The 20,333-nt window shown below is 36.4% G+C and overlaps 1 protein-coding gene across 1 annotated transcript in view; it reads right to left on the minus strand.

Moving 5' to 3' along the window:
* Positions 1 to 20,333, minus strand: part of ERAP2 (endoplasmic reticulum aminopeptidase 2) — a 39,746-nt gene that overhangs the window by 2,174 nt on the left and 17,239 nt on the right. The window contains exons 7-19 of the mRNA XM_082622617.1: positions 20,017 to 20,130; positions 18,533 to 18,664; positions 18,173 to 18,304; positions 15,877 to 15,945; positions 14,691 to 14,866; positions 12,524 to 12,603; positions 11,331 to 11,514; positions 7,041 to 7,197; positions 6,184 to 6,368; positions 3,285 to 3,446; positions 2,605 to 2,745; positions 803 to 844; positions 535 to 574 (exon numbers count right to left, since the gene is read on the minus strand). Of these exons, the coding sequence (XP_082478743.1) occupies positions 535 to 574; positions 803 to 844; positions 2,605 to 2,745; positions 3,285 to 3,446; positions 6,184 to 6,368; positions 7,041 to 7,197; positions 11,331 to 11,514; positions 12,524 to 12,603; positions 14,691 to 14,866; positions 15,877 to 15,945; positions 18,173 to 18,304; positions 18,533 to 18,664; positions 20,017 to 20,130 (1,614 nt within the window). The remainder of the gene's footprint in view (positions 1 to 534; positions 575 to 802; positions 845 to 2,604; positions 2,746 to 3,284; positions 3,447 to 6,183; positions 6,369 to 7,040; positions 7,198 to 11,330; positions 11,515 to 12,523; positions 12,604 to 14,690; positions 14,867 to 15,876; positions 15,946 to 18,172; positions 18,305 to 18,532; positions 18,665 to 20,016; positions 20,131 to 20,333) is intronic.

Genomic DNA, 20,333 nt, shown 5'->3' on the forward strand with positions numbered 1-20,333 from the left:
AGATCCCACATGCCGCGGAGCAGCTGGGCCCGTGAGCCATGGCTGCTGAGCCTGTGTGTCCGGAGCCTGTGCTCCGAAAAAAGAGATTGAGCCAAGTCATAGAGTAAGCAGTGATCTGAGATTTAAGTACTAGAATTCTGAATTTGCTTGTAAAGTAAATAAATTTGAGATTTATTGTGGAAAGAAGATGTAAAACACTAGAATGCTTTTTTTAAAAAAAGTAGAATTACCAAAAAGAGTAACTTTGTTAAAAAGACCTTTATGCACTCTTCCAAATTTCAATATAATCACTCGAGTGATGATACAATATGAATGAAATAATACAAAAAGACTCATCCCTCAAGTATAATTTCCATCTTGAATGCTATGAACATTAGTCCTATCCCTTCCATTTACTTGCTATGTGACATTGGACAAACAGCTTATTTTCTTTTAATAAAATAACAACTTCAAACCAGATTGCATCTAAGTTTACTTTCAATTCTACAGCTTGAACATTTATTTTTAAATTGTTAGCAATATAGAGTCACAAACCTCTTGCAACTCATCCTTGGAAGAAAAGTGAGATGTTGTGCCAGAGATGATCATTCTTTTTTTTTTTTTTTTTTTTTGCTGTACGCGGGCCTCTCACTGCTGTGGCCTCTCCCGTTGCGGAGCACAGGCTCCGGACACACAGGCTCCGCGGCCATGGCTCGCGGGCCCAGCCGCTCCGCGGCATGTGGGATCTTCCGGGATCGGGGCACGAACCCGTGTCCCCTGCATCGGCAGGCGGACTCTCAACCACTGCGCCACCAGGGAAGCCCCAGAGATGATCATTCTTATGGGAAATGAGCCCAACTCAAATCTGAAAATAAAAGGAACCTCATAGATTTAAGTAATAGAAATAATGACCTTATGTTTATAACATGCTATATATTTAAAATATATAACATTAATAACTATATGATAAATTTGTGCCTTGCAATGGATACTATTAATTACCACAAGAATAACTCATATTCATCCAGTAAAATCTGAAAGCTATGAAATTTATCAAATTTGACCATAAGATTAAAATGTAAATAAAGCTTTTTTTAGGAAATATGACCAATGTTTATGTTTAAATTTAAGTTTATATTTAAAGCAGCATTCTCTACATTTTTGATTATACACTCATCAATAAATATTTTTTGACCAAGAATTTCTCAATATACATATTTTTATTTATGAATTATATGCATGTACTATGTTAAAGGTAAAAAAGAGAATTTAAGAGCATAAGATAACAAATAATACATGTAGTATTATTTTCTTCTTGCACTGTAGGGCATTGTCTTACATACTTCCCCACCTCATTTTGGACACCACTGTGTTTATACATTATGTTTATTGGGCATTGTTCATTGGACTCTCATTCAAAGCCACAGATGGCATCCTTTACCCCAGTGTCTTATATAGAGAATTTGTACCACAGGTCAAAGAGATTCATGCTGTAAAGGAGAGCATAGATACATCTCAGAAATAGTCCCAAGTCTGGACTGTGCACCATGGTTGGGCAGGAGGATAATTTCCAGTTATGAAATAAATCTACAGCATTGCAGAAAAGTCTGACCATTTCAGGAGGGGACAGACAGTCATGCAAACAACCAAACCAATGATTCCAGTAAGGTCTTTAAGGAAAGACATTTTAAAAAAGCAGTTTTTTAACTATTCAGTCTCATGTAGACGTCAACCCCTTGAAGGTCCGGGAGTGGGGTAGAAATGTGCTTTTTACTGACAAAAAGCTATCTGTGAGGACTCTGAGTCCTTTATGGCTAAGAAATGATAGGGAAGAGGAACTGAGGATGACTGACATCAGAGATGCTAACTGATACAAAGATAAACAGAGCAAATTGCACAGCTCTTTCATTCAGGGTATTTTCCATATAGTTAATAAGTGACATTTTGGATTTGGATGAGGAATGGCTGAGCACTTAGCAGGAGGTTTGTTGTGAGAGAAAGCAATGCCATCCTGTACATTCCAATGGAATCTAATCATTGTTGGTTTTTCTGGGACTCTTCTAGGTTCAGGAGCATACTGAGTGAGCTCTAGTTTTCCCCAAAGTTGAAACCCCAGAAAAGACTCATAACCTATCCAGTTTTGGAGGGGAGCTCCCAAAACATTTCTGATTGAATTTCTTTTAGCTACTCCAAGCTCTCCACTGTGCCACCTCCCCAGGGGAACTGGAAATAGGGATTATTTCTCTTCAGAATTCCTGAAGTTTTTCCCCCCCAGTGTTTGAGGTACTATATATGGCTTCAATGTATTCTTCAGGGTTGGGGAGAGAGCCAGAAGGGAATGGGGGGATGGGGCTGATGACTGGATTTAACTCAGCTCTTACTTGTTCCCAGCAATTCTTCATTGCCTGGGCTGAGTAAGAGAAATCTGTTTCCCATTCCCTTTATTTCATTCCTCTCACTTATACCTGGACAGGACAACTTGGGCTAGTGAGTTTTAAAATTGACAGACTTCATCAAACTATTTGAGTAAAAATGGTATCACTGGGATCATTTGGTTATACATGGTTTTAGGCAACTGAGATATCTGGGTGGAAGAACACACACTGGATGTAAACAAATACCAACTTTTTAAGGAGATGGATCCAATTTTCTTTTACAAAATTCCAGGCTAATTGCTGCCCCTTTGGATTTCTGGCAATTGCATGAAGAAGAGCTGCCAAGTCCTGTGTCTTGATAACCTTTCCTTCCATTCCTAGTTCAATTAACCTGAAGAAATAAAAATCACTTAATTTTTCATGGTTTGTGTTTTACAATGGAAATTAACTCAGGCTATCAGTATATTAGAAGAATCAGAGAGAAAGAGGCATGACGAAAGTGTGATGTACCAAAAACAGTAATAAAGTCTCTACTGGCTAACATTTTTACTATTCCAATTAAACTTTTACTTTTTTCTAGAAGTAATTTTATTCACTTATTATTTCAAAGAACTTTGATTAGCATCTTATATACATCTTATATTAGCATCTTAAAATACAAGATGATTAGCATCTTGTATTTTGTACAATAATTTTCTGCCAAGGTTCTGAAAGCAAAACATAGCTATTTGTTTACTATCAATCACATGTTAATAACTAAGGAATATCTGTTTTGCATTTTGTCAATATATATTTTTGGAAGTAAGGTCAAAGCGGTTCAAATTCTGATTCAGTTAGTATTATATGCCTTTGAAATTGGTGGCTGAAATTTTAGTATCTTCCCTGAATATGTGTAAGTTTACTTTTAACAATTCAGTTAAATTCACTTACTTCATTAACTTTTCCTGATGTTTGCTGGTTGACAATGCATACAGAATTTTGTTTTTTTCAGCACCTGACAATGACAGTTTGTATTGCTCTAAAAGGTAATTCCATCCTGCTGTTGTTTGAGCACCCAAGGAGTACACAATCTTTAAAACATCTGTTGGGATACTGTAATATTAAGCACAAAAGTGAAAAAAAACTTCTATGAAAGAAAAAATTCTTTTTTTCTTATTATGATTTTAAATTGCTATAACAGAATCACCCCTGAGTTATTTCCAGTACCTAGCATATTAAACCTTTTTTTCTGGCAAATTTTTTAAAAAATATTTTATGTAATTCTACTTTGCAAATTATTTCTGGTTTTTATTCCTCCTGATGATAAAATGTTAACAAGGATAATAATCATAAAAATGTAAACTACTTGGAGCTGAAAACAGAAAGTTGATGGAATGAATAAATAAAAAGGTGATTTCTGAAATATAAATGCACTCGTTTATATAGAATTCTATCATTAAATAGCATATATTGGTGCTATATGATTTTTTTATAAAGATTATTACCTGCTGCTTTAATGTCACACTAGGAGTATGTTCTAGCCTGTCTGAGGGTTATCTGACTCTCTAGGTGTAGAGAATTATATTTTAGCGCAGCTGTTTAGAGTTCAGTCATTTTATAATTCTGTAAAACTGATAAGATGCAATATTATTAGTTTCTGTCCACCTAAAGAAGACACCATGGTTTTGGGGTTTTATTGTCCTATAGGATACTAACTAGTTTTGATTTTAATTTGGTTATGATTTTTAATTCCAAATATCATTAGATCAATAATAAATGATATTCATATTGATGGTGTGGAATAACCAAAACACAGAGAAGTAGGGATGGGACAGGAAATTTGTATTTATCATGCAGGGACCATAAGATTGTACTAGTCTCTATACAACTTATTTAACTGTCAAAGCTACCCAGTGAGATAGAAAAATTATGCTAATTTTTAAAAAGTGGAAATAAAGCTTGGAAATGTTAAGTAACTTGCACCAAGCTGACATACTAGCCTTTTTGGAGATGGGATTTAGACCTATGGCTCTAATACTGTGCTATTTCCACTGTACTATATGTATTTAAATATCCCAAGAGACTTTGAATCATAAAACAAAAAGTAATTAAATTACATTCCATGTTATTTTGTTTTAGTGTGTTTTACTGTACAAATTTATAAAAATTGGTAACAAATAAATTGTAAGTTCCTTGAAGGTAGAACACATAGTTGCTTTGTTCACTAGTTTATTCTTAGCACCAAATGCAGTGCCTGGCACATAGGCAACAGGCAAAGCATTGTATTTTGAATTCAAGAATGAAGTAATCAATTAATCAATAAAAGGAAATTCCCCTTTAGGATTAATACTAGTGCTCTTGAAGTTTAGAAAAAAGAAACCTACAATATATGATTATGTGTTCTTGATTACAGGCTTAAATGAGATTTACCCAGAAATTTTTCATAGGCATAGCATCCTATTCAACAAGTTGAACCATTGTATCTACTGGACTTGAGTTACTGCAGGTAAGATCATCCCTCTTATAACTAGCAGAAAGACAAAATAATATTCTGTTGTGTTATAGGGCAACAGATGTTTATATTTTAGCCTTACTCATACAGTTCATTTAAACATGAACAAAAAGAAGAGAAAGATATAGCTAAAAGAAATTTTTGTTCTGAAACTGATTTTAAGCCTAAATCCCAAAGAGTGAAAAAGTCCAAAAAGAAGAAAATGAATTAATTTTTTTTAAAGAAGAATTCAAGAAAAGATTTCAAAAAGCTCACTGAGATTTAGTTATGTGGAGATAAATTATAATAGCATTTCATAACAATTTGGCAGAGGGAAAATTGACATCATTGCTTTACATGGTACTAAAGTTGTGAATTATTTTTTCTATTATAAAAAGGAATTTTCCTTAATTCATATACAGATTTGATTTCTCAAAACATCCAACTGGAGAGTTAGAGTTTTAATAGCAACAATATAAAATCATGTGTTGGACAGAAATCAAGGCTTACATTGAAAAGATCGTGGCGTTTTTCAGTACTTATGGGTTGCAGCTGCTAAACTAAACTGCAACATAATCCTTTTGATCACCAGGCATCTACTTGATTACAACCACCACTGGAATCAATTTCGCCATCATACACATCCTTTAGATGGCCCAAATCATCAGTTTCCTATCGAAGTTGAAACTTGGGGCTAAGGCTGGGGTGTGGTATTGGTTAATTGGTTAATGAAGAAGTAAACACATTTAAAAAAGGCATGCTCCCCCCCCTTTTTTTTTAGTTTCATCAACTGATCACTGGTGTTTGGATTGCATAAACATTTCACATTGCTTTTTACCTTTAAAAGGCATTACTCTTGGAGATTGGGCAGCCGCCCTGCTGGCCTCCACCCTCTGGCCATCTTTCTGGTACCATGCTAATGTTTATTAGCTCTCCCCTACAGGGACTTAAACCTCACTTCCCACAAAATCTATCCAGCACTTGCTATGTGGGAGCATGAAACAAGGGTATGTAATTCCCAGCATGTTTTTTTTTTTTCTACCCTCACTAAAAGGTTTTAGATCTAATGTCTTGCGTGATCAAAGACTTTTACATCAAAGTGAAAGGAACAGGGTTTCCCTGGTGGCGCACTGGTTGAGAGTCCTCCTGCCGATGCAGGGGACGTGGGTTCGTGCCCCAGTCCGGGAAGATCCCACATGCCGCGGAGCGGCTGGGCCCGTGAGCCATGGCCACTGAGCCTGCATGTCCAGAGCCTGTGCTCCGCAACAGGAGAGGCCACAACAGTGAGAGGCTCGCGTACCGCAAAAAAAAAAAAAAAAAGTGAAAAGAACAAAGAAAAGAACAGAAGTCCAGATCTACTTTAATTTTCCACTGGATTCCATCCACTGAGAGAAGAGTTCAGTTGCCTTCTGGATGCAAGGAGCATGGTTCAAATAACAGGCCAGCTTCAAGAGAGCCGAACGAAGCCTTCTGTCCCAGACGGAGCCCTCGTCGCGCCAGCTTTGCATGTCAATCACTGGCTTAAAATACTGGAGAAGGTAATGCTGCAGAAAGCATAGGATGGTTTACAGAAAGGCTAAGTTTAGTTCTTAACCCAGCTGTCACTCACCCATCCAAAGGGTTCAACTCTAAACTGTCTGCATGAACCTTTCCCAAAGCATAGAACTACTTATCTCTATATTTTGCTTCTCTTTTTCTGGCCTCCACCTACCAGAGTTAGTTTCTCCATTAGAAGTACAATTTAAGCTTGGTGCTTTGTGACCACCTAGAGGGGTGGGATAGGGAGGGTGGGAGGGAGGGAGATGCCAGAGGGAAGAGATATGGGGATATATGTATATGTATAGCTGATTCACTTTGTTATAAAGCAGAAACTAATGCACCATTGTAAAGCAATTATAATCCAATAAAGATGTTAAAAAAAAAAAGAAGTACAATTTAATTTCCTATCTGAGGTGGGAATACCAAGTGATATAAGATAAAATCACCTTAGGAGGGATGTTTTGCTTATGATCCTGGCACCTACCTCTTAGGATGGTGATGACAAGGAACGAGGGACATCTAACTATTAGGTGCTTAAGTGTTGACTGTGCTATCAGCCAGTTTCCTCAGATTCGTCAAGATTTAACCCCAAGAGTTCACACAAAACAGAACAAGTCTCACTGATCCTCCAGGCACTGTGTATTTTACTTAATGAATTTTCTGAAAGAAACACAAACCTTGAGATTTTCAGTGACATCTGAAACATTCCTTCTTTCCATGATGTGGTAAAATAATTCTAGGTATTCCAGGCCTTTGAGAAGTACAGGGATGCTTGTTTCATGTTGGAGATAGCGAGTCAGGTCAAGGGCTTTGTCTAGAGTCAACCGTCCTGCACTGAGGTATAAAACAAATGTCAGTGGTTTGTGCATATCTTACAGTTCTTAACATTTTAAATAGTAAAACAAATATGATATAGAGAGCAATAACAGAAGCGGTTCATTATATTCAGGCCATTTGGTTTAAATCCTTGTTCTGCCACTGACTTGGGCAAATTAACCTCTCTGGGCTTCAGCTGCTTCCCCAATACAATGGGGATAGTAAGAGTATCTACTTTAGTCCTCTGTTGTAAGGTTAAATGAGTTAATATAGGTAAAGTGCTTAGACTAATGTCTAACACAAATAAGAGCTTTGTAAATGAAAACGAAATAAATATTAGTTAATATTAATGTTTAGTACCAAATAATATCAAATTTTCATATATTTGTCATTCTCTAATTGCCTAATTTGTGGGTCTGACTTGTTCCTCCAAGCACATTTGGAACTTTGAGGACAGGTGCCATGTCTTTTATTTCTTTGATGTCCCTCCTAGAGCCTAACAGAGAAGCAGAACTTATTCTGAGTGGGTCCAAACAAGGATTTTCATTTTTTTAAAGAATCTATTTAGATTCTAAAGTGATATGCCTTCTCTACATTTTCCTTTAATGAGAAGAACAAACAACAAAACTATTATTCTGAATATCAAAACATTAGGATCTCTTCTGTAGAGGAAATAAACCATTATACTGTCACTTTTGTAAAGTGGTTTTCACATGTGTTTCTGAGAAGACCTGTGTCCCTGAAGCATCTATAAACCATTCTTGCCAGCATCCAACTCCCAGAATAAGCATAATAGTTTTATATGGAAACAGATTCCAGAACAAAGATATCTGTTTTGAATTTTTCATTAATATAATGCCCTATCTCCTATGGGTTTTTTAAATTTTAAATTCTCATCTAAAATGAGGGAACTGAAACTAGAAAGAAGTGACATTAAAAGCAAGCAACTTTTGTTGTGACTATACTCTTCTCAGCCACAATGACATACTGCTTTAAAACAGACTTAACAGTAAATTTTCCAAACATTTCATCTGAAGACAGAGGGCTGGACCATATGCTCTATGATTTTATGGTCTGCTATATTTTTTAAAAAACAAATCCACAAAATGTCACTATTCCTGCCCACATGTGTAAGTGTCATAGTACATGGTGCAGTAGATAAGTACAAATATAGTCACAACCTTTAAAATTTTAAATCTAGTGCACAATCCATTCATTACTTTGCTCACATTGGGGAAATCAATATGAAACTGGTAGAGAAATTAAGGAAGAATTGGCTGCTTATGTTTATTCTTCTTTAGACTTTCCTGGAAAGACAAAGTGTTTTCTTTCCTTTTTCCCATTTATCATCAATAGAATAATATGTAGAATAAATCAGGTCACAAGGTCTCCAACAGAAAAAATATTAAGGATCAGGTGGAGTATTATGCATTGTAAGCATTTCCTATTCTAAGAATTTCTGTAATGTACTCACTTTATTCAGTGTGACATATTATTCCCTTTCAGATGCTATAAAGTATACTAAGAGGATCAGTAACAGGAAGAAACTAGGTATTATATTCTAGGGTTAAAATTTTAAAAAGAATGTTTAACACATAAAACTCATTTTATATTAATCTTGTTTTTCTTTTTAGTCCAGTCTAATTTATTTTTTACTTAGACAAATGCCATTATTTACTCTTATATTTACCTACTTTAAAACACTTTCATCTTAATATTCATTTAAGAGGGACTCCTTTTCTTTTTATAAAGTTATTATTTAATAAAAAACCAGCCCCTCATTACCTGCGCTCTGCTTCAATCAATGCACAAAATGTTATCTGAATGTCTGTTTAGCTTAAAAACTAAACCCACATATAAGCATATACTTCAGCCCAACAGGAAAAAGTCTATCTACTTATTTACATAAGGTTTCAGCTAAATGGTACCTTTGTGAAATAAACTGTATTCCTGAGGAAACAATTTGGGGCTTCTTTTTATGGTGTTGGATTTAAAGAAATAAATAATTTACCTGTAAGGAAATTATGGTTGTCATTTTAATTCCACCCAACTCAGAGGAGATCCAAGTCTTAAATTATATTTAATAATAAGTATGAAAAACCAATTGAAATGAATATGCATTCCTGGGTCAAATTCTGTCTCTAAACTAAATGTGATCACAGATTACATCCTTTAACTCTTAAATAGATATTTCACAAAGAAGGGAAGGAAGAGATATATATCACCAAAGCAAAGTAGCAAGTAAAAATATTTAGACCTATTATGAGATGTTTAAATTGTTTTCTTATATAATTACTTTTATTATAAAAGTAATATAAACAAACTACAAAACAATTGGAAATTAAAGGGAAAAACTCATAATTTCATTACCTTACATATTTACTAATAGCACTTTGGAATATTCCTGTTTTTGTTTCTCTCACTTTTAGCTTATTTTTTTTCATGTAACTGCAAACATAATAATACCTAAGCTTACATTCTGCTTTTTTTCCAATTTCACATTATTTGAAATGCATTTTTCTATGTTATCACTTCACCTTCCCATTCAATGCATGATCTTTTAAACAATTTATATTAGATAATACTAATAATGCTAACAGCTACCATTTATTGAGCATTTATTACTGTACTTAGTGCTTTATCTACATTATCTTAAGCAATCCTCAAAACAACCCTGCATGATAGACATTATTATTATTGGAGTTTTAAAGACAAGAAAAGTTTTAAAGACTAGAAAATTTAGGCTTAGAAAGGTTAAATGGCTTATCAAAGGTCAAACAATAAGTGAAGAGGTAGTACTTAGTTGACTAGTTTTAAACCAAAATTTGTACTCAGAAGTTCATTAACCAGTCTACCTAGTAAAGAAATGATTGCTTTTCCACTGATGCATCAGTAACTATAGGGTTCCTTCTGCTAAATTTACACTACACATAAATTTAGAGGCTAGAAACAGCAAAAAAGACTTTGCAACTACTTGAAAGATTGGCTTTCATTTGCTGAGTTGTCAATATTCTTCCTTCTGCCTGGTCTTAAATTTGTAATCTACCTTCTTTGCAATCTGCTCAGAGTATCTCCTTTAAGCAGACAAACCTCCCTCAACTAATGATAATCCACTTCTCAGCTAGTCTATCATGCATCCACTCAGATGTAGGATAGCTATGCTACTATGATGCTCCTGAGACCTATGGGACTGAGGATTAAGCTCTCAATCCTCTCACTTTTCTAACTAGGGAACTCTATTGTACAGAGAAGCTGTGTCTGAGAGATGTCTTGCTGGTTACCTTTATGTAATTTGACCTAAATAAGGATCGGAAAGGAAAAAATATGTCACACTGAATAAAGTGAGTACATTACAGTAATTCTCAGAATAGGAAAAGCTTACATAATGCAAAATACACCACCTGATCCCCAATTTTTTTTCCATTGGTGACCTTGTGATTTATTCTACATATTATTCTGTTGATGATAAATGGGAAAAAGGAAAGAAAACACTTTGTCTTTCCAGGAAAGTAAAAAGAGGAATAAACATAAACAGTCAATTCCTCCTTCATTTTTCTACCAATTTCATATTGACTTCCCCAATGTGAGCAAAGTAATGAATGGATTGTGTACTAGATTTTAAAATTGTAAAGGTTATAACCATATTTATACCTTTTGTCCAACAGATTACATTGGTATTTGGTGAAACAGCAAGCTACCAGCATAAACAAATTTAAAATCTGAGGTCAAAAGCTTAATAAATGCCTGGAGGGTCCACCATAAGTGAGTGAAGCAGGCCCCTCATGTGTACCATTTAGGACTTTGGTACATAGGAGAATGTAGGCCTGACCCAAAGGAAGATCTGCCCACTCTACACTCCTGTATGGTTGCCCTGTGGGAATGAAGGCCTACAGTTGCCAAATTTTCTCATTATTTAAGAGATTCCAGAAGTCAGGATTTCTACATAAACTTCTCCATATTTTAAAATGTTGGATTAAATTTTTAAATGCTGGATGGGTCAAAATACTTTATCAGTGGGTAAGCTGTGGCCTAACGGCCTGTATTTGACCTCCATTCATATCCATATCATGTGAATGATTAATACTGAACGTTTGCTTTATCTGGTGATAAAGCAGTTATTTCCTATGAAATCAGATGAATTTTTGCATTACCTTACTAGCTGAAATGCATCATGAATCAGACTTATTCTGTCCTTAGGTCTGAGAAATGTGTGGTTCTGATTCAGCAGTGTAATGAGTTGGTCCCATCCATGCCCCTCATAGTGGACAATGTAGTAGCCATTTGAATCCACATTGAATTTTACCCAACTGGTCTTCTCAGGTAAATCCAGAGTATCTAGGAGGAGAAAATTGGTATAAGTATTTCCTTATTGACGTGCACACCAGGAACATCTCCAAAAGTGTTAGTCTCCATACTATTTCTCCATACTATTACTAATAAATAAAGGAGAAGACAAAGTTTTGGAAGACTCAACAATGATCCTTATTTTCATAGTCTGCTGGATGGCTTATTTTGGGGATGATGACCTTATTAAATTAATAAATAAACTAATTCCTAGGAAAAGGACTGATGAATTTGTTCTCAAAAGCAGTCTATGAAGGTTTAAGAGGCATGCAAGGGCCCAGTGAGCCAGATGATGAACATGACTGGAATTTGGCTTGATTTATTGGTGGCCTTGTCTCAAGGTTTATTTACTGCTCATTGAAATATGTATATGTAAATAGGTGATCCATCTGTCCAGTCCTTATTTTGGGCAAAATAAGGACTGTAGGCTGAACACGACATTACGATGGCAACATTCTCAAATTTCAGTGATGTGTTTAAAGGGGAAATTAAAACTGTATTATTTTTAATATGACAGACATTATACTAGGTGGTAAGATAACATTACCATATTCTCTCAAAAGCTCTGTGAGGCTTAATCCCCATTCAAAATAAGATGAGAAAACTGAAACTCAGAAGAAGTTAAAAAATTTTCTTAAGGGCACACATCTAATATGTGACAGAATGAGGATTTGAATCCAGAGCGAATCAATTCCAGAGTGTATGCCTTTATCCACTGAACTAGTATGTATTAAAAGACATAAGATAGGATGCCATCATTTCTTAATATAAATGTAAACCTATCTCTAAGTGCTAGAAGCACAAGAGAATTTTCCACTAAATAAAAAATTCAGACTTTCTAGCTAAAGGGTTCTTTTAGTAACACATATATGGAAAAATGAGAACTTCCTCAAATATATATCATTCATTATCAGATTGACTTACAGTATCTTTCCTCCAAATATCTCAGAACATGTTTAATTTCAGAATTAAAACAGCTATTGGCTAGTTAGTTCATTACCTGTCTTTGATTTCAGAACGTGTCTGTGAATTGCATTAGAGGAACTTGTAGAATAGGTCACTGGGATATGCCAAAGGTACCTATGTTAGAAAGTAAAGACTGTTACAGACTAAATTAATGGCCATTTCAATTTTCACATCATCAGACTTGGATAGGCTGTAAAAGACACCTAATCACTCATCCTTCACACCATCATAAATTTTATAGGCTAAGACTAGCAGATCCTTGGGTGTGCAACATTTCTTCCATAATGATTATGAAGGAGCAGCAATGTATACCTAGTTGAACTGTCACAATTACCCGTGCCATTTGCTGTCCAAATATCATACCACAACAAGTTCTGCTGATTGTTTTCTTCTAAGTAAGAGAAAAAAAAATCAATCTTCCTTTCATATTTCCAAAAATTATGACAGCCTGATATTAATTCAAAGAACTGAACCAAAGCTGTAGGAAAAGCCCTCCAAGGTAACGATCTTACTCCAGTATGATTTTCTACTTAATCCTTTTGTTCAACAAAGCTACCCACATTCAACCCCCCAACTGCTAAGTGCCTGCAGCAGTGTGTCAGGATCTGCACACCAGCCAAGTCCAGACAGCAGAGAAGCAGAATGGATTGGAGGAAAAGGCCTCAGTTACTTTTCAATGGCCCTACTATGGTAAATAACTGAAATTGGCTATTTTTTTCTGACTAACTTTCTAGCAGCTTCTAGAACTCATTTCATCTATCACAGTAAGTCATATTAGCTATAGTAATCCTGTAAAATCACATGCTTGAAAATACCAATAGGTATAAAACAGAAAGAATAGTAACTGAGAATGTGCCCAGTAGTCTTCAGAAAAATATAAAATAGTGAAAGAAACAGCAGACACAGACGATCTAATAAAGGGTCAAAAGGGATAATCTACCTGCTAATCCAGAGAGTACAGATAATTAACAAAGCAACTGAAAAATTTATACAAATTGGTAAAAATAGACACATAGATATCACCAGGACTTAATGGATCGAGATTCCTGGATGGATCTTGACTCTAGAAAGAGATTTTTCCAGATAAACATATCTGGGAATAAAGAGAGGAAGAGTAGCATTTCATGAGTTTGGATAAGCATGGATCAGAGGATAATAATTTTATAATAGTAATCTAAATACTGTTTCAGGTAGAGGAAAAATCAAGATCATTGCAGTAGATATTTGTTATTCTGGGCCAACCACACTACTGAACTCTCTCTGCTGACATTTTGATAAGTTACAGAATTATGAGTCCTGTTTTTGCAATAGTAAATCAAACATTAAATTTTCCAGCCTGTGTTGCCAAGCTTCAAGTTGTTTAAGCTCTCTGAAGTTCAGACTTCAGAAGGACATACACAGAAATGGAAGATAAATGGCATAAGAGTTGCTGTTGGATCGAAATAGACATCTGATGACACAAAAAGGGAAAACAGTATATCCTATGTGTTAAAGGCTTTGAATTTGCTTCTGATTCTCAGAAAAATTCTAGAACTGTTATTAGACAGCTAGATCCTTGGGAAAAAATAATAATCAAAAGAGCCAGCATGGATTCACTTGGATTAATTTCATTTCAATTTAACCTCATTCATCTTATTGATAGGGCTAATAGATCAGAGGAAGGTGGACAGTGTTGTATACCTTGATTTTAGTAAAGCCTTTAACAAGTTTTCTCAGGACAGATGACAGTGTGGGTAATTGGATTTGCTTTTATTATTACCAAGAACATCATGTTTTAAGACATTACATTTATAGTCTCTTACTGAAAAACAAAAGAGAGAGGAAGGTCTTAGCATCTAATTTATCAAATAGGGAATGCCTTTTCTGATCAGGTGTATAGCTGTCATAACATTTCCTAGGTATGGGCCAGTCACACAATTTATTAGGGCCCAGAAGTCTAGTATACAGTCAGGGTATATTATATTAGAAATATTACCGACGACCTTCTGCATCAGAACTGAGGTTCTAAAGGTGGGCCCAGGATTACTAAGAATGTGCCCCTCAACAATGCAGTCTGAGCTGATATCAAGGCTAGTTTAGGCCTTTGAGTCCTGTGTAGAAATAGCACCCCATAAAATTGCCAGAGAACCTGAAAGAAAGCTAATGTGATCACGAACAAACTGAGATGAGGTAAACTAGACCGACAGAAGGAAAGCAGTCACCTTTCCTGCAGGGCCCCCCATTCAGGATCCTCTTTGAACACCCCGTTCAGGAAGCGCTCCTGCTGCAGTCTGAGTGAATTCCCTTCTCGGTTAACCACCACGAGGGGGATTCCTTTCTGCAGAGTCCATGTAGCCATCATCTGCTTCACCTCCATATTTTCCCGCAGAAAGGTGAGCTGAAATGACAAGTGACTTTGGTAACTCAAGACAGAGGAGAGAAGCCAGAGAGAGATGAGAAACTTCGACCTCATTGGACGCTGGAAACATGGGTGGGACAGGAAGCGGGGACTCTGGCTGCAATCTCCCAGGGGAGCGATGTGGAAACTAGAATGCTGCCCCTCCCCACGCTGCCCAGGGCTGCTCTGCAAATTACCTGAAGCAGGGACGTGTGTGGGAGCTTGAGGGTTAACACAGGGCAGGAAAGGTCAAGAGGAAGGGCTTGAGACTGAAGCCTCCCTTTCAAAACAGAAAAAAAAAAAACCCACCATAAAACCAAAAACCAAAAAACTACTCTCCATTTTATTAACGACAGAATCCAGAGAAGTGGCTTAAGAAGAAATGTCTCTCTTTAGGGAAGCTTTTTAAAAATTCCAATAGAACAATATTATATCAATAGAAGTATATGGAATGGAGAACAAAACCTCTAGCTTTTTAGCTTCTGGTATGTATTGCTGATCACTGAGTGATGCTGAATCTCCCTTTAGAAACTATAATTGATGGGATTACCATAATGCTTTTTAAAAAGTTTGCCTTTTCTTTTTTCCATGATGACTTTCTTTTCTCTTTCCTAAAATGCTCCAATAACTTCCCAGAAGTAAACAAAAAGGGCCTCAAGAAAGACATTCACTCTATTTCCAAACTTAACAGATTTGGTTTGGCATTTTTCAGAGCCTAGAGGATGCCAGTGCAGCAGTAACCACTCAGAAGAATTTTGAGCTGAGATATTTTTAGCTAGCAGCGGGGTTGTGGGAAAGCTGAATTATAACAACAAAAATATAGTAGTAACAGCGTCACCCCCCTAAATGGCCTGAGCATTCTTTCTTCAGGCAGCTTTGTTTCAAGGAAAACTGTGGAGTCTCTATTTCTCTCCAGTTATTTAAAGGGACAGTTGGGCGACTTTACACACTCACTTTGGGCCAGGCGATGAGCCAAATCTCTTCTACTCTACAAGTCTCTTTCTACTTACTGTGTTACTTCTTGTCTTGGAATCGGAATAACAAAATCCACCAGATGTAGAATCACTTTCTAAACAATCCTATAAAACAAGAGTAAAAGAGCACTGCCATTTTGGACACTGATAGTTGGCTGAATATGCATATTAGATATGAATGCAGACATTTATTAGCATAGATACATGAAAATTTAATTCATCTAAACATGGTAATAAGCACAGCAATTCATTAAAGAATACATAAAATTTACTTTTTTTGATTTATATGTATAATTGATGTTATGTGACACAATGTTGAGTTAGGTATTCTCAGGAATTTATCATTTTCCTACCACAGTCTCTTTTTTTATTTTTGGCTGTGTTGGGTCTTTTTTGCCATGCACAGGCTTTCTCTAGTTGCAGCGAGCGGGGGCTACTCTGGGCTTCAGTAGTTGTGGCTCGTGGGCTCTAGAGCGCAGGCTCAGTAGTTGTGGCGCATGGGCTTAGTTGCTCCGTGGCACGTGGGATCTTCCCAGACCAGGGCTGTAACCCGTGTCCCCTGCACTGGCAGGCGGATTCTTAACCACTGAGCCAACAGGTAAGTCCCCCACAGTTTCATTTGGCATCAGAAGGGGGTCACCTAGAACTTAGGACCTTTAGGGGAAGTTTGGATGGGAGACTTCCCTGATAACTAGGAAGAAGTTGTGATGTAATTGAAAGAATGAATACTGGACTTAGAGTCAGAAGACAGATTTTAAGAAATGACTACATCATTCACTTGGTATATGGTCTTAAGCAAATCTCTCCCTTAGCATTAGTTTTCCCATCTGTAAAAATGGGGTAAGAATGCCTACCTTACCTTCTTGAGATGGTTATAAGCATGAAGTGACAAAAATTAACATAAGATTGCTCACAGTTAACCTAAAAGGATCCTGTAATTATTGCCCAAATATCTCCTTTAGTCCACTTTACACCCACTACCCACACCAAAGACAGATTCTTCCTTGCTGAAAAAAGGCTTGGTTGATGTCTACACACAGAGACACATACACAAGTACACATCATAGCAAAGGAGAGGGAGAAGGAGAGGGGAGAGAAAAGCAATGTAAGGCTTGTTGTTGACAACCTGAGGGAGAATTGTGGAGAAAGAACATCTGGATCAGCTGCAAGAGATGATGAAAATGGATAAGGAGAATCTTTATAAGTATTACAAAGGATCGTGCAATTTGATCCCCTTTAGGGTTTTCAAGAAATGGGGGTAAAATGTTTGAGCTACTTTGAAAAAAATTTTAATTATTGCATTTGTCTCTTTAACCACAAACTCACACATAAGTTAAACCTTGAGGGTCCAGACTTAATAAGGGCACAGAAAAATCGAATGAGATAATGCACATGAAGTTTCTTTTTAAACTGTGAAGTGCTATACAAATATTGAACAATATTATTACTGTCCCTGGGACATACGTGCTTAGAAAGGAGAGGGGACCTCTTCCGTGTACAATGACTTAGGGTTCTTCTACCTGCAGGCACAAGCTCTGCCAGTTCATTACTTCTATAACAAAGTATTGTCCTTGCATTTGAAAATCTAAGAATATTTTAATAATTATTAGAATCATCTGAGTTGACTGCATGTTTTCTCTGTTTTACCTACTATACTACATGAATCCCAATGACAGAGAGACCATATGTTCTTTAATCAATCATTAACTGATTATAGGGTCAATAGAATGCTAAGGGCCTGACATGATTCTTTCTCTTAAGCAAATTTTGTTTATTATTATCATTGTTATTATTGAACCAATGGAAACCAATAAAAGAGAATGTCACTGGATGGAACAGATTCATAAGTGCACTTCTAGGCATTCAGCAGAAAGGCAAATCAATGAGGGCTGGAGCTGTCTGTAAGGAGGAGGTGAAATCTCAGCTAGATCTCAAAAGATGGACAGCACCTGAATTGTTGGAAAGAAGAGAGAGCCCTTCAGGTACAAGAGCACTAGAAACAGAGGCATGACAGGGATTGAACAGGATTTCTTCCTATGAGGGAGGAGGTGTGTCTCACTCAACAGAGAATACAGGCTGGGAAATACATTTGAGCAAGTAGAGTTCAACCTTAAATTTGGGAAGAGAAGATCAGGTGTTACATGAAGGAATTACAAAGTTATGAAAGATTTGGAAAAAAAGACAAAAGTGTAGGGTCAACCATAAAAGGGAAACCAAAGAGAAGGAGGTCAAATATTGTTGCCTGACAATGTAACTATTTATAAACCTTCATAATTAGCTTGTCATTTTTTAGGCTTAACAGCAGTCTACTATAACTTAACAGAGGACTTACATTTGAAAAACTGCTCCACAAATCATCATTCTTAGCATTTCTATAGCTGAACTTCTTTAAGTAGTGAATAATTCCTTTCTTGAATTTCTCTTCACTCAGAAAATCCTTGAGCATATTCAAAATACAAGCTCCCTAAATTACAAATAAAAGCAAAGAAAAAAAGATAAAGGAAAAGGTAGTATATGTTTTTAAAGGAAGCTTATATTTTATGGAACATGTGTAATGTCTGATAAATGAACAGCAAATAAAAAGTGAAACAGGTAGCAATAACCTGGCACCAACAACTTAAACTGTTGATGTACTGGCCTCATTATATTTCTCCCAAAAGCAGAGCTTCCACTAGTCCACAGCATTTACTACCTTTTGATAGGAAACAACATCAAACATTTCCTGTATTTGAGTAGAGGTTTCTGCTTGATTGGAGATAGGATGGGATGAATTTAATGAATCTCTTTTAATTACTTCAAAACACATGTACAGAAAATCGTCATCCTAAAGAGGAGAGAAATTTTTTTTCAATTTCCATTTGACATTCTCAAAGCAATAGGAAACACGATAGGTTTTATAAGATATTCTCAGAAGTAGGTATTCAATATTTCTTACAAGATGTTTCTTTCCCCTTATATATTCCCCTTTCACCAATTCTCTATTTTGTAAAGGTATAAATTTGACATTCCCTCAGATGCTGCCTGAATATTTACCATGAGCCAATCCCTTCGATACAAAAATAAAACTAAGGTTCCCATTTAGTGAACACGTGCTGTGTGCTAGGATCTTACATCTATCATCTGCAATCCTTTCAACACCCTGCAAGGGAGATGCATTATATACATTTTACAAGTGAGAATGTATGAAGCTTTGGGATTAAACCACAGATTCAGCACACAGCAAATAAGAAGACACTGACTTTGAATCCATGTCTGTCTGTAATTGTACTGGACCAAATGTCTACCTCAAAGAGCTAATTATCCATTACTAACTACCTTGATATGTGCTGTTCAGACCCTCTTGTGCCTATTAAAAAAGACATGTTTGAAGAAATCTTTTCACACATTTTGGGGAAATTAACGAACCCTTTGGAAATTCTGGAGGAGTGTGTCCCCAGTCATGCTCAATTCAGGTTACATGCCAACAACTCTGCACAGGATCTATAGCCATGGGCATTGTTTTGTCCTATATCATTGTATATGGACAGTGATCCTTTCCTCTCACCCCACATACACAGCTGTATATTTGTGCTATTTTCACTATCTATCCACAAACTTTAGGGTGAGGGATTTATGTTGACTGCTCTCTAAAACCTCCAGTGTCTCATCCAGTTCTATCATCTGTGTTATGTGCCTGCCACCCCATTCATATGCTGAAGCCCTAGCCCCCAGATTGTATTTGGAGATAGTGCCTTTAAAAGGAGGGGACTGAATTAAAATGAGGCCATTAGGGTGGGCCCTCATCCACTCTGACTGGTGTAAGAAGAGGACATTTAAAAACTCAGACACCAGAGATGTGTGAGCACAGAGGAAAGACCATGTGAGGACACAGTGAGAAGGCGGTCATCTGTAAACCAAGGAGAGAGGCTTCAGAAGAAATCAAACCTGCCGGCACCTTGATCTCAGAGTTCTAGCCTCCAGAACCGTGAGAAAATAAATTTCTGTTGTTTAAGCCACCCAGTCTGTGGAATTTTGTCATGGCAGCCCTAGCAAACTAATACAACCTGCTTATACAAAACAAAACACCATAGATTCAATGACTCAATGCTATGTTCTCTTTGGCATTCTCTAAAAATTTTAGTAGTAAATTAATGATTCCTTAGGGCATACAGTATGACATACAAAATTGTGACTTACTAGTTGTAGCTCTGGATATGTGACGTTAACAGAGATATGTTCCATGTATGTTGCAAAACCCTCATTGAGCCATATATCATTCCACCATTCCATTGTAACCAGGTTGCCAAACCACTAGGAGGAAAAAACTCAGTTATTAGAAGGTAAACAAATATAAAAAATTATTAACTATAGCAAAAAATATAATGGGTGGTAACTTCTTTCTTTTAGTAGCTGAGGCCTCTTCTCTATCTTTGCTACCCTTTTCTCTCCGCACAGCCTCCTTCTACTGATTTCCCTGCCTTCGCCTCTCTCCACATTTTTGCTTCCTTCACTTC

The sequence above is a fragment of the Mesoplodon mirus genome (assembly GCF_964341445.2).
Source record: "Mesoplodon mirus genome assembly, chromosome: 5".
Taxonomy (NCBI): Eukaryota; Metazoa; Chordata; class Mammalia; order Artiodactyla; family Ziphiidae; genus Mesoplodon; species Mesoplodon mirus.